The 14,075-nt window shown below is 47.8% G+C and overlaps 1 protein-coding gene across 2 annotated transcripts; it reads left to right on the top strand.

The window, feature by feature from the left end:
- The first annotated feature begins 4,860 nt into the window (after window positions 1-4,860).
- On the top strand, window positions 4,861-9,866 carry FOXD1 (forkhead box D1). Of its 2 annotated transcripts, XR_007127713.1 has the most exons (3): window positions 4,861-7,035; window positions 9,038-9,135; window positions 9,843-9,866. XR_007127713.1 is itself a non-coding variant. In XM_047731545.1 (2 exons), the coding sequence occupies exon 1, from the start codon at window positions 5,578-5,580 to the stop codon at window positions 7,000-7,002; it is 1,425 nt and encodes a 474-aa protein (XP_047587501.1). In that variant the 5' UTR covers window positions 4,861-5,577; the 3' UTR covers window positions 7,003-7,035; window positions 9,038-9,163. The 2 variants fall into 2 exon arrangements, 1 of the variants encoding a protein (XP_047587501.1); XM_047731545.1 differs by lacking the exon at window positions 9,843-9,866 and having other exon boundaries at window positions 9,038-9,163.
- Window positions 9,867-14,075: the final 4,209 nt, after the last annotated feature.

The following is a 14,075-nucleotide window of genomic DNA, read 5'->3' as shown; positions in this document are numbered from 1 at the left end:
ACCTACTCTTGGGGCGCCTGGGTGGCTCAGTGGGTTAAAGCCTCTGCCTTCAGCTCAGGTTATGGTCTCAGGGTTCTGGGATCAAGCCCTGCATTGGGGGGGGGGGTCTCTGCTCAGCAGGGAGCCTGCTTCCCCCTTTCTCTCTGCCTGCCTCTCTGCCTATTTGTGATCTCTCTCTCTCTGTCAAATTAAAAAAAAAAAAAAAGACCCTTAAAAAAGAAATGTACCTACTCTTGGGAGAGGTACCAACTACTCTCAGCCAATAATACCTTGCCTTGAACTTATTTTCAGACTACCTAACTGGCCCTGAAGAAGCAGATTTAGGGGGTGGAAAGAGGGCCCATGGATTCCTGTGTTGGGAGAGGCTGCTGGAACTGGGACATGATGACAGCAAGCTTCACTCACTCTGCCATCACAACCTCTCTTATCCCTAGCAGCAGCTATGCAAGCCTGTTTCCTCAGCCATCATATGGAGGGACCCACTTCACCAGTTGTTGTGACCTTGACAATTAGCTCAGTGGCGTGTGTGGACCAATTCTCATGGCGGGAATATTAAACCACTTAGAGAATGTTGAAGTGGAGGGATCTGGACAGCCAGAGAAATATTTTAAGGTCATCTCAGACCTCCAAGGATTTAGGACAGGTAAGGCAAAAAAGAGATGTAAAACTGTGTGTGTGTGTGTGTGCGAGAGAGAGAGAGAGAGAGAGAGAGAGTGAGCAAGCACGCACGTGGGCGCTTTAGGGGAAAATGTTCACAATTTTGGAATTTTCTGGTGAAGTCTTAACCTCTACTTTTAAAAATTGAGGATAATGTGCAGAGTGAGTCTGAAAGTCTCAAAACTGTGAGCAAGTTGAGATTACAAATCTAGAAGGGTGTAGGAAAACTATGGCTGTGACTTCAATGATGGGTGTGCTCTCTTAGGACAATGGGGGTCCTTTGAGGATTTCTGGGGTGAAAAAAGTGTAGGAAAATGACCAACCTTTATTGAGTGCCTACAGCATGCAGAGTGTTACAATGGGCTAGGTATGTGGAGGTTCAGAACTGAACAGAAAAGGAGAAAACACCCCCAATGTCCATTGGTGGATGAATGGATATGCAAGATGTAGTCTACACATAGAAAAAATATTATTCAGCCTTAAAAAGGAAGGAAGTTCTGATACCTGCTATAATAGGGATGAACCTTGAAGACACTATTAGTAAAATAAGCCAGTCACAATGGACAAATGTTGTATTATTCTACTTTTATGAGGACCAGAATAGTCAAATTCATAAAGACAGGAAGTGAAATAGTGGTTGCCAGGGGCTGGGGACTGGGTGGGGTTGGGAATGGAGTTACTGTTTACTGGGTATAGAGTTTCAGTTTGGGATGATGGGGAAGTTCTGGAAATGGATAATATGTTGCATCAATGTGAATGTACTTAATGTCTCTGAACTGAACACTTAACGTGGTAAACTTTTACTACAGTATTAGGCCACAGATGTGATATTTGTATGTACATTCATGTTTATACATTACTTAATTACCTATGAGGCTCTATTTGAGCCTATTCAAGAGAAAAAAATTAAAAGGTAAAAATAAAGCAAAATTTGTGCTATGTATATTTTAACACACACTGAAAAACAAGCAAACAAAAAACAAGGAATAGAGCTCCCTTCAGCTTCTGGACGTTTGAGTTTTCAAAAAGGGAAGATGCATATAGTGGCAAGGAAGGGAAGCGCAGAGTGAAAGAATGGTTCTGAGGCTCAGCAAGGACCCCCAGGCACCACTCAGTTTTGAGTGGGGGGATAAGAAAGCACGGATCACTGGGCATAACAATTATCTGTCTACCTGGCTTCCCCAAGAGACCATGAGCACCCTCACTAGGCACCAAATAGTATCTCAGTACAGGCTTGTGGAATGACTTCGAGGAGGGACGGGGCCCCAAGTGTCCGCGGAGTTGGGAAATATGCTCATATTCACATTCGTGGGTAAACTCCTGGGATGCTCTGGGGCCAAGAGGGAGGTGTCCAAGTTCCCAATCCGGGAGTTTACTCCCCCGGGTCTCTGACAGTCTTCTCCCACTGAAGGAGGTGCCTGGACCTTACGGGGCTCTCAATCAGGAGGCCAAATACAAGGGGCCAAGGCGGCCCCTTCCGAGGTTCCCGCGGCTTCCTCGATTTCTGCGGCCGCACAATTCCAATAACCCCACCCCCACCCCCTGGGCGGAGGGGCTGCTGGAGAGCCCAAACCGTCCAAGGGAAAACATGAGAAACCTGCGGCCCAAGGAAAGACATCTGCTCCTTCTCGGTCGCCCCAGAGAAGGAGAAGTGGGGGCTCAAGAAGCGTAAAGCTCGGCTGTCCGGCGCCCAGTGGGAGGGAAGTACTGGAGTCAACTGCTTACACTTGCAAAACGCCGGCTACTTCTCCAGCTCTGGATCCGGACCTGAGCCGGGGGCCTGCAGGCGCTGAGCCGCCGCCAGGGGGCAGCCCTCCCCCACGTGGGTACCACCGGGCCAGGCAGGAGCCGGGCGCTTTCCGCGTCCACGCGAGGGGAGCACACGGGAGGGCGATCGCCGCGTGGTCCCCACCCTGCCTCCCAGAAAAGTTTCCCATCTCTCGTGCTAGCTTGAGTGGGTGGCGGTGGATATTTCCCAGCCGCGACTGAGAGCTGGGAGCGCGGTCGGGAAGGATCCTAGGAGGTGGGGTACGAAGGGGGGCAAAGGGGGACACGCGGGAAATGAAACACTTGGGTTTCCGCGCTCCGGAAATTTCGCGAGTGCGGAGCTAAAGATCTCGTACGAATGTGTAGCTCAACTAAAGCAAATAAAGCAAGTGCCGTGCCCCAGTGTGGGACTTTGGGAAAAGCTCAACCAAATCTCTGCGAACACGGTCCCTGCAGCGCTCCTCCTGGGTTAGAGCGCTCCTCTGACCTTCACTAAATCCTAACACTTAACCCTGAGTGGCCAGAAGATAATTGGCCACGTTTTTCAAACATTTCCAGGGAAGACCCCTTGAAGCCCTTTGGGAAGGGAGCTTTGGACAAAGTTACAAAAACCGAACGCCAAGTCCACCTCTTTGCCCTCCTTGGCCAGACAAGTTCAGGGTGGTGCAATGACGGCTGTACTGATCATCTAAAGTAACTAATGGTCTCCGGACAAAGTCTTCCTCTCCGTTTTAACTTCAACGACTCCGCCACACACCAGTCCTCAGTCTAGTGAAAATCATGGTGTTTATTTAGCTATCGACTGAGTACTTATAAAACTTCAACTTCCAAATGTTAAAGTGAACTCCTCGGTAAGGACTCTTGGCTAGATCAACAAAGCAATGTAATGCCTGATTAATAGTGCTGATTAATGTTGGCTCAGGTTAATGCTGAGCCCATTACAATAATTAAATGGTTCAGCCATTTTTCAAACGAGAGTCAATGAAAAATAATTTATTTAGAACTTTGAGGCGTTCCCATAGATCTTTCAGAGATCTATGACGGACTTTGTGGGTCGTTTGTAAGTGTAACTGGTGGGTAGCTGTCCTCAGCAACAAAAACTCGATTTTAAAAGAGTTCTTAGGTGGGAGGAGACAGTTTAGTTTTGAGATTCTGTGAGATTGATAAGGGGAGTAAGACGTTTAAAAATGTGAAAAACTTGGTGGATAAACTGATGTACACAAAGGCAGCTAATGATTGTTTCTACAGAAAGCCATTGATTTTTGATAGTTTTGTCAAGTGGTCATTTTAATCAGAAAGCTAAACTTTGGAGGCCAGTTCCCACTTTGAAATAGAAAGGTTTTGGGAAATGCAAAACCCCAAAAGGAATGGCTTTGTGTGAATTCCACAAGCTATTAGGGTTTTTACACTACCCACAATAATTTGAGTTGATGACAAAGATAAGAATACTTAAAAATAACATATTTATTTCTACTACCTCGTCACCTGAAAAGGAAAATTGGGCTGAACAGAACTCTAATCTTATTTTACAATATTATTTCATTTCTTTCCACCAGTAGCTGTTGGAAATATTTAAGACAATTTATTTATTTGACAGAGATCACAAGTAGGCAGAGAGGCAGACAGAGAGAGGAGGAAGCAGGCTCCCCGCAGAGCAGAGAGCCCATGTGGGGGCTCGATCCCAGGACCCTGGGACCATGACCCAAGCGGAAGGCAGAGGCTTCAACCCACTGAGCCACCCAGGTGCCCCGGAAATATTTAAATTTTCCAAAAAACATTTTTAAAAGCTGGCTTGAAATTTTTAATTAATATAGTTTCTGTTATTAAGCCTGAGTAGAAGTATGTGTATATGTTGTAGTTATTTAAGCATTTTGAGGTTACTGTGAGGTGTTGATTAGAATGTTCCTCTAAGAACTAGAGTCCCTTACTCCATTATGAAAGAACTTTTTGAGTTGTTTCTAGGTGCATTGTGTGTGGGTGTATTTGGGTTTTCACTAACATTTTCTATTTCTTTTCTGCGTTCAATGATTACTTACTTTATTCCCATGAAATTTGTCAGATCCTCTCATTAGTGTGACTTAGTTTAGCTGTCAAGTTTCTAGGGCATTCGATTGCAGATAAGTGACTAAAACGCCAGCCTAACCACAGTTTTATTAACAGATGGTGGAAAACAAACGTCTTGGGAGAAGAACCAAAGAGGACAGGTTAAAAGGTCAGTAAACAATTATTATTGTGCTTAAACTGAGGGGTTTCTCAACAGATTTGTTGGGGAGCTGCTGGCCCAGTCTGAGGGAGATGGGATAACCCAAAAGATCTTGGAGCCATTCCCAGGGACCATCTCGGATGATTGGGGGAGGGGAGTTATCTCCGGGCTGCACAGCTCCTACAGGCCACCGAGTGGTCAAACTGTCGCGTCAGGAGAGTGCTTCTGAGGTTAGAGCGGAAGGCTGATTGAAGAGTAGGAGCCTGGGAATTCTAACTCTTGCAGCGGCCCTAGGGCCAGACCACCGCAGGCCAGCGCCTAATTCAGGTCTCAAGCTTTTTGACAAGGAGCGGTGGGGTCCTCTCTCCTCGCCACCCCCCCACCCCCAATCTTCTCAGTTGTGGCTCCCTCCTCCGGGTAAACTTTCTCTCCGGAGCAGGGCTGATTTCCTAGGCTTTCTTTCCCTTCCCTCGGTAGCGCTCTGACGTGCACACCATGTGACAGGCCTCCTACTATAAGCCGGGGAAAGGTCCGCCCTCTCCTGGACTCAGCCCTCGCCTCACGGAGCTCGGTCCCTCGACTCTCATCCGTCCCGCACCCTCCCGGCGCCCGACTCTGGCTCTCCCGCTCGGGGCCTCGCCACCCCCTCCTCACTGACTAGGGCGCCGGGCGCTCGGAAAGGGGAAGGTCAAGTCCCCCGCCTGGGACCGGTGCGCGCGGGGCCGAGGGAGTGCAGAGACCGTGCGGCGCGCGCGGCCGCGTAGGAGTTACAAAGTCGCGGCGCGAGCGTCCCCGGCCTCCGGGCAGCCCCTGCACAGCTCGAGCAGCGGCGGCGCCCACAGCGTGGCGCCCCCGTGCCGGGCCCGCCGCCCGGGACCCGGGCTGGGGAGCGGCGGGAGCCCGGCGCCCGGCGCCCCTATGCGCCGCCCCGCCGCCCGCGCGCCACAGCTATGACCCTGAGCACGGAGATGTCCGATGCCTCCGGCCTCGCAGAGGAGACAGACATCGACGTGGTAGGGGAGGGCGAAGACGACGACGACGACGAGGAGGACGACGACGAGGGCAGCGGTGGCGTGTCCCGCCTGGCGGTCCCCGCGCAGCGGCGGCGGCGGCGGCGCTCCTACGCCGGGGAGGACGAACTAGAGGACCTGGAGGAGGAGGAGGAGGAGGACGATGACATCCTGCTGGCCCCGCGCTCAAGAGCCTCCCCCGCGCCCCCGGGCCCAGCCCCAGTGGCGGGGGCCGGGGCCGCTGGGGGCGGCGGCGGCGCGGGCGCGGGAGGCGGCGGCGGCGGCGCGACCGCGGGCGGCGGCGCCAAGAACCCGCTGGTGAAGCCGCCCTACTCGTACATCGCGCTCATCACCATGGCCATCCTGCAGAGCCCCAAGAAGCGGCTGACGCTGAGCGAGATCTGCGAGTTCATCAGCGGCCGCTTCCCCTACTACCGGGAGAAGTTCCCCGCCTGGCAGAACAGCATCCGCCACAACCTCTCGCTCAACGACTGCTTCGTCAAGATCCCCCGCGAGCCCGGCAACCCCGGCAAGGGCAACTACTGGACGCTGGACCCCGAGTCCGCCGACATGTTCGACAACGGCAGCTTCCTGCGGCGGAGGAAGCGCTTCAAGCGGCAGCCGCTGCTCCCGCCCAACGCCGCCGCCGCCGCCGAGTCGCTGCTGCTGCGCGGCGCGGGGGGCGCGGGGGGCGCGGGCGACCCGGCGGCCGCCGCCGCGCTCTTCCCGCCCGCGCCGCCGCCGCCCCCGCACGCCTACGGCTACGGCCCCTACGGCTGCGGCTACGGCCTGCAGCTGCCGCCCTACGCGCCGCCCTCGGCCCTCTTCGCCGCCGCCGCCGCCGCCGCGGCCGCCGCCGTCTTCCACCCGCACTCGCCCCCGCCGCCGCCCCCGCCGCCCCCGCCGCCGCACGGCGCGGCCGCCGAGCTGGCCCGGACCGCCTTCGGCTACCGGCCGCACCCGCTTGGCGCCGCCCTGCCCGCGCCCCTGCAGGCCTCAGCGGCCAAGGCGGGCGGCCCGGGCGCCTCGGCGCTGGCGCGTTCGCCCTTCTCCATCGAGAGCATCATCGGGGGCAGCCTGGGCCCGGCCGCCGCAGCCGCCGCGCAAGCCGCCGCAGCCGCGCAGGCCTCGCCCGCCCCCTCCCCCGTGGCGCCGTCCGCGCCCGCGCCGGGGTCTGGATCCGGCGGCGGCGGCTGCGCGGCTCAGGCGGCTGTGGGCCCGGCGGCCGCGCTCACCCGCTCACTCGTGGCCGCCGCGGCCGCCGCCGCCTCCTCGGTCTCCTCGTCGGCCGCCCTGGGGACTCTGCACCAAGGGACTGCCCTGTCCAGTGTCGAGAACTTTACTGCTAGGATTTCAAACTGTTAATAACGCTATGTTAGCGCGCTTGGGAAAGAGAAGGTAGGAATCCCGGCTCCTTTTTTTTCCCTTCATGTTGGTGGTTTGGTGTTTTGTTCTCTCCTCGGGGCGCGGCCCCTCCCGACCTCGCGCCCCGGTTTTCGCCGCTTGGGATTCTCAGACCCGACTGTGTTTGGCAGCAGCTGAGGTGCGGTTTTCGGCTCTGCGGGTCCCTCTATTTATGCAAAGTCGCCCTATGCTGCAGCCTCCCACCCCGACGCGGGGTGGGGAGGAAGAGGGTGCTGGTGGGTGCCCTCTCTTGTGTAAGCGCAAGGGGCTTCCTTGACTTGTGGGAAAATTTTAAAAAAAAAAATCTAAGCCTTTATGAAGGTCTAGAGATTCTCAGGTCCAGGCGTTGAAAGTATCAATAATGTTCAAAAGAATGTAAAGGTCCTGATTTACTATTTACGGTTTTACGAATTTTTATTTACTATTTACGAATAGTAAAGGTCCTGAAGAGTGCCAGCGAACCAATAGTTTTTACTTGAGGACACTCGTCTGGTGTAGTTTTTCATGAAAAGGAAAAATAATTAACATGTTTACACAAGGAAAAAAGTCAAAATTACCATTTCTTATTTTAACCTGTGTTTTGTATCATAATAGACATGCGGAATTTTTATTTTGTATTTACTGCGTATTCTTTACAAGGAGTATTGTAAATTTTACTGGCAATTATTATTGTACTATTCTAATGTAAGATTTTTACACTTTTTCAGAAATAAAATGCTTAATTTTCAAAGAAAATCCACCAAAAAATTGGCTTCAGTCGTCCCCTTCTTAGTTTATTTTCTTTTTTGTTAAAAAAATTTCTATGGGAGTAAGTAGGAACCCAATATAGAATAGAAAATTTTGTTTTCAAAGAGAATTTAACAAAAGCATCATGCCATGATTTTTCATTTATCCTTTTCAGGTCAACACCATTGCAAGAAATCAGAAATTACTTTTAAATGATTACAATAGAAGAAGTTACTTCGGTGTTCATTTTCAAATCTTATTCTATTCCATTTTGAAGAGCATTGAGGCTATTAAAATTAATGTCATAGTTACCCCCAGATAATTTTATAGAACTTTTAATTTTGTTTTTGAGCTTCCCACGTCATTTAATTTCCATTTGCTTTGGAGCACAATACTGTATATATCTGTAAAAATTCTGCAACACATTACATTATAATGGAAGCAACACAACCAAATAGGCAATTTTTAGTTTAAAAATTGATATGATCAACACTCAAGTAGCTTTGAAGTCCTGACTAATATTTACATATAGAAAGTAAACTTTATTTGAAAGCTCTGGTATTTAAAGCTACTATTTCTTGACAGAAGGGATTCCAGGAATTGCATAAAGAAGTTTTTATTCTAAAAGGCAAACAGTGAAATTCTAATTTAAATAAGTAATTTAGGGTATGTAAGAAAAATCTTCAATTTTAGGGTAGCACACACTTTGAGAATAAAAATGAAAATGTATCAGGTGTTTATTGAAGTAATTACACAATTTTTGTGATTTGTGATATTGTTTTTCAAATTTTAAGTGTTTTCATTAACTACTTGTTGCAGGCAATTTCTAGTTCTTTGACAGAACCTGAGACTAGTTTTGATAGATGTTATCTTGGGCTCCAAATAAAACCAAAGCATATATAATATGTAACCTAAATACTTAGTACCAGTGAGTTGCAGAGGAGGTTAAATACGTTTATTAATTCTTTTTCAAAAATCTAGACAGAAGATCTGCACAACTAAACCTATCAAGTTAACGAAGACTGAATTATAGGCCAATATTTTTGTAGTGACATTCACCCTTGGTGCCCCGTCCTCGTGTCCCTTTTTAGGGAGGAAAAAATGGACTCTCACAGTCTCAAAATTAAGTTCTGGGTTTTTTCCTATCAAACATTTGGAGGAGATTTAAAAGAGTTTAAACATACCCTCAAAGTTTACCACTAAATATAGAGATACAGATTGAAATATTCTTAGACCAAAATCTTATATGCAAAAGTTACTTTTACCCTAGCACGGCTAAGAGAGGAGACGGTGGAACGGAGAACGTCCGGATGCTCAAGCCGCCCCGGGGTGGAGAGGCGTTAGCAGGCGGAATCCAAACGGCACTCTGTAAGTCACAGATCTGAAACTTAGAGCTGAAAGTCATTATGGGGAGAGAGTGGAAGAACAAGACCGTGGGTATTATTATTATTTGCACGATACTTGGATGTCTTAAAAGGAGGGAATCCCAGCTAATCCTCTCTGTTCACATTCCCGCATCTGTAAAAAAAAAAAAAAAAAAAAAAAAAAAAAAAAAAAAAAAAGTGCCCGGATGGGCTCTATCCCTTCAGTTGTCATTGTTTTTAAGAGAATGGTAAGAAGGAACTGTTCAATCCAGTGCTGGGGTCATTTGGGGTCTGGAGGTGGGGTCCCGAATCACCCACGCCGGCTTGAGAGACCCCAATCGCTCGATGAACCCCTGAACCCTAAGGAAAAAAAAAAAAGCCCAACCCGCCCGCTCACTATACAGTTTTGCCTCCTTCACCCTCCGGGCTCTGGGTTCTCGGCGGCGGGTGGACAAGATAGTGGGGAGCGAAGGCGGCGGAGCAGGCAGGGAGCGAGCGGTGGTCTGGGACCCGGCGGCCAGGAGCACAGGGCTCGTCCAGATCGGCTGCGTGGGCGAGCAGGTGCTGGAACAAAGACCGCTTGGCTGCCGGGCTACCGCAGCCTTTGATGGGCAAGGACTTCTCCTCCCGGGGCTCCTCATTCGCATGCAAATCAAGCTCTGGTCCTCTTTTCTTTGAAGGCAAACAGAAGGATGTTTGTGTGTTTGTAAGGACGAAGCTTGCTTGAACAAGCCTTCCTCAATAGGCTGGGTCTCGAAAAATAAACCAGTTGGACAAACATTGGCCACCAGCTCTCCTCCTCCCAACTACAAAGTGTGGATTTGCTACAACTCATTAACCCGACGCTTTTCTCCCCTTCGTCTTGTTTCTCTGCTCATCAAACGCCCCCGTAGAGTCTGGAGACAAATGACCGAAGCACAGTCGGGAGGGAATTGCAGTTAATAGGGAGAGGGATATATTGGGGCTAATGGTTCAGGCAGCTCCGGGAGAAGGACCACACAAAAAGGAGCCTCTCCATTCAAGGCTCTGTTGTGCTGTGGAGATTTACTCTGCAGCTAGATTTAACCAAATGTTATCTATTGCGGTGGTAATGAAGCCCTTATGGATTGAATTGCTCCTTGTACCACACATGGTGTCACGACCTTAGATCATTTCGTGGTTGATTTCTTTTTTCTCTATTGGGTAATTATTTTATTTCTTTAAAATAAGAAGCTAGCGCTTCTGCTCAACCCCACCCCCAACCTGTGCTTTTATTTAAGAACCCCTTCCTTCCCTTCCTCTTAAAAAAAGAGAAAAAGAAACTGGGGAGGGGAAGGGAAAAATTGTGAGAACCTTTCTCATTTTCTCTCCTGAGCCATCTGTATGTTTGCAAATCTCACCTTCCCTGTCCCCTACTCAAAGGCCCTTTCCTGCCCAAACTTTCTGCTGGTGGAACTGGAATTTGGGGCTATACTTACTATCAAAATGCTTACAGTGAATGTAGTAAGCTTCCATCTGGGGGAAAAACTTCTGCCTTTCAGTTTTGTTTTGTTTTTTGAAAGCCCACTAAATTTCTTCCTGTAGCCTGTTCTCTGAGAGAACTGGGGGAGATGGGTTTTTTTTCCCCCCCTGATGGAAGGTGATTATTATGATGGAATACCAGCCTATGTCATTTATTAAAGGCTGTCTGAGGCCAGTGGTAGTGCCTGTTTTGTTTTTCTCTTCTGGCCCTGGTGGCTCTGATTTCCTTGCTTGACCGAGGACCAAGCTTGGAGCAGCTAACGGTGTTGTTACAAGTGCTATAGATGGGTAGGGATTTGATCTTACTACCCAAAGCCAGGAATTAAGGACTCTTGTTTTAGTTTAAAAATTCTCTGCTGGCTACACATTTTGCTCACATCTATTTTTATTAGTGAGTGAGAAAAGTCATGTGGGAGCAACTCAAAGGTCATATCCGCATCAAAGGCAATTCAAATCAGAAATTTGCCCAGCAGTCCCTCTGGTATCTCTGGGCTCCTCCAATCAGGTAAGCCTGGGATAGCTGTGGGACACATTGGAGTTCCAGGGGTCCCCTTCCCCATTTAAAGCTGAGCCAGACAAGGATAGGCTTGGGAAGCAGCGGACAAGTCAAGTGGGCCCAGCATTGTCAGCATCCATTCTTGTCTCTACTGGTTTCCTGGTGTTGCAGCTGGGTCACCCGTGTACACACACAGGCATGCATGCTCATTGCCCATCAGCTGCCACTTGCCTTTCTTCTCCCCTATGATTTTGTAATTAGGCATATGCTTTTTGTTGGTAAATGTGTTTGATGTCACGGCCAGTGAAATGTGGAGTGTTTATAGGACCACGAATGTAAATGTGTAAATATGTTTAGTGTAAAATCTGGCCCTTCGACTTTAGCAATAAATACCCTGCCAATTTGGATACGATTACATTTGACAGAAAGATGGAGAATCTGATCATGACCAGCTGCTCTCGGCTCTTTAGGACTTGTACTTTCCCAACTGAATTCACTTTTCAGATAATTTCTTTGCATGTCACATCTCTCTAATCACATCTTTCCCTTGATGTGAACAGCTTGGGCTCCTTTCTTTTTATTGTTGACCCCTCTGGCACGCAGGAATCTTCCTGGTTTATTCCTCCTGCCTCTTTACCAGGAAAATACTATTCAGTAACAAGCAGAGACACACATAGAAAATAACTGATTGTTGTCATCGATTCCCCTTTTTGAGTTCTGAACCTCCAGATGTGATAAGAAGACTTGAAAAGAAATGAGGTAAAGACTATGAGTTTCTGGCCCACATTAACAGTTTCCTGTCTTTCTCATCACCATCATCATCATCATCATCCTGAGTTTAAAAACTGTTTTGAGCTCGCTTAACTTTTAGAAGTAAACATTTTAGGAAGTATAATATACGTACAGATAAAAGCACAAATCTCAGTCACTTTTCACAAGGTGAACACATCCTTGTAACCAGCATCAGTTCAAGAAGTAGATGTTACTAGTTCCTTCGGAACCACGTATGCGTCTGTTCTATTCACTACCCTCAGCACGCACTAACTTTTAAAAAGGATTCTCACTAATATTTCTCTCACCCACACTGGAATAGTGAGGACAAGAACTATTATTGGTCCCATTTTACAAATAAAGATATTAAGGTTCAAAAAATATGAAATGACTTGCCCAAGGTCACAGCTACTGGGACTTGAGTATTTAAAATCCCATTTTATTTCCTTTACATCATGGTGCTTCTTTGTGGTCATTGCGGTGATTTATTAAACACCCACTGTGGCAGGGCAATTGCCAGAGAGGTCTCTGTGAAGGACAGTCATGTATTTCTTATACACCCTTTGGTTCCTTGCTGGATCCTCCTCCCTGTGTCCTCTACTTGGGAAATACCCCAGCACCTTCTTGTAGGTACATTCGGAATCTATAGCCAGTTATTTCACATGTGTTGGCTTCCCCTACCTAGTTCCATATGACACTCCCCTAGCATCACTCTTCCAATCTTTTTTTTTTTTTTTTGCATCAGCAGTCTTTAAAATATTACACATACACCTACTTCACCTTTTCACCTTTGTACTATTTGTCCATTTCCTCTGCTTTTCTCCCTAATTTTTAATGGTTGAAATCTGACAAACTGACAGAACTTTTTGCTAAACTGCTAAGTCTATCTTTATAACCAGACTTAAGGTCACATTGTCTCCATGTGAAAAAAGGAAAAATATGTAAGAAAGCAAATTTAGTAAGAAAGCAAATAATTTTTCTCAGAAATGTACCCCACCACATCCAGACACATTCTTGAAGATTTTTCTGTCTTTGAGCAGCTGTGTATGATGTTGGTTAGCAGTTCCTTTTAGCCTCTGTGCAGTTAATCCATTGCACTGGAGCCTTCCAAAAAAGTCTCACCTGGAGCTGAGACCTGCCTCACCACAGGTCTCCTTGAAATGCTTTTGTGGGGAGGGAATTCCAAGCCACTTGCTGGAATCATATCTTTCCCTAGAGGGGAACAGCAAGCACATCCTTGCTGGTTGCCACCAGAAGCCTTATTGAAGCCCAGCCTTCTCAGGCAGCTGCTGGGACCAATGCTTTGTCCTTTAGGGGACATCCAAGCTGGAGTCCATGCAAGGATTGCATCTGACTGTGAGCTGCAGACTGCAGAGGAAAGAGTATTGGGTACATAAGCACATTCCAAGGGACAGTGCTTAATGCAAGGTAACATTGATTTGCTAGAGAGAGTGTTTTTGTAAAACCAGGAATATTTTTCTTTTAGATTTTATACTGTAAAAGACAACAAAAGCCCAGTTCAAGAAGAAGAGCTATCAGTTAATATCAGAGGCTTTATTTAGAAAACCTGGAAAGTTCTGATTCTGAATTTGATATCAGGAGACAGTCTGGAAGGTTATTTTTCTATTCTTAAAATGAGAGTGATTCAATTTTTCAAGATGGGGTGTTTCCCTGGATGTAGGATCTTATAGTTAAAGAAGAATCTGTCTAATCCGCTAAGAAGAATGCAAGGTATATGGAATGGGTCCATAGACAGAGTGAATCTGCTGAGCACAGGTCCAGGAGAGGACCTGGCAGGCCCAGGGTAGTAGGTCTGAGGCCCTGGGGCCTTGCCTGGCCCTCTCTGTCCCCGGGGCGGGGAGCCAGGCACAAGTTGAGGATTCTCTCATATGCAACTTCTGATTAATAACAGACAAATAAAGACAAAGCAGGGGCACATATTAGTTATGGCAGAGAGCAGAAGCTTCTTTGCATACTTGTTTAGGAATTCCCATTAATATAAATAAAAGGCAGATATTTTCAGCAATAAAAGGACACAACACATTTCCTGAAATGTCAACAATGAGGCATTATTATGAATGAACAGTAACTTGGTCCTCTATTTCTATTTTTATTATTTTAATGCATAGCTTCATATATATGAAAATGACCTTGACAAGATTATGTGTTTTGTTTTT

The sequence above is a fragment of the Lutra lutra genome, chromosome 5 (genome assembly GCF_902655055.1).
Source record: "Lutra lutra chromosome 5, mLutLut1.2, whole genome shotgun sequence".
Lineage (NCBI taxonomy): Eukaryota > Metazoa > Chordata > Mammalia > Carnivora > Mustelidae > Lutra > Lutra lutra.
The sequence above is the reverse complement of the archived record's forward strand: the minus strand, read 5'-3'. Positions and strand labels throughout refer to the sequence as shown.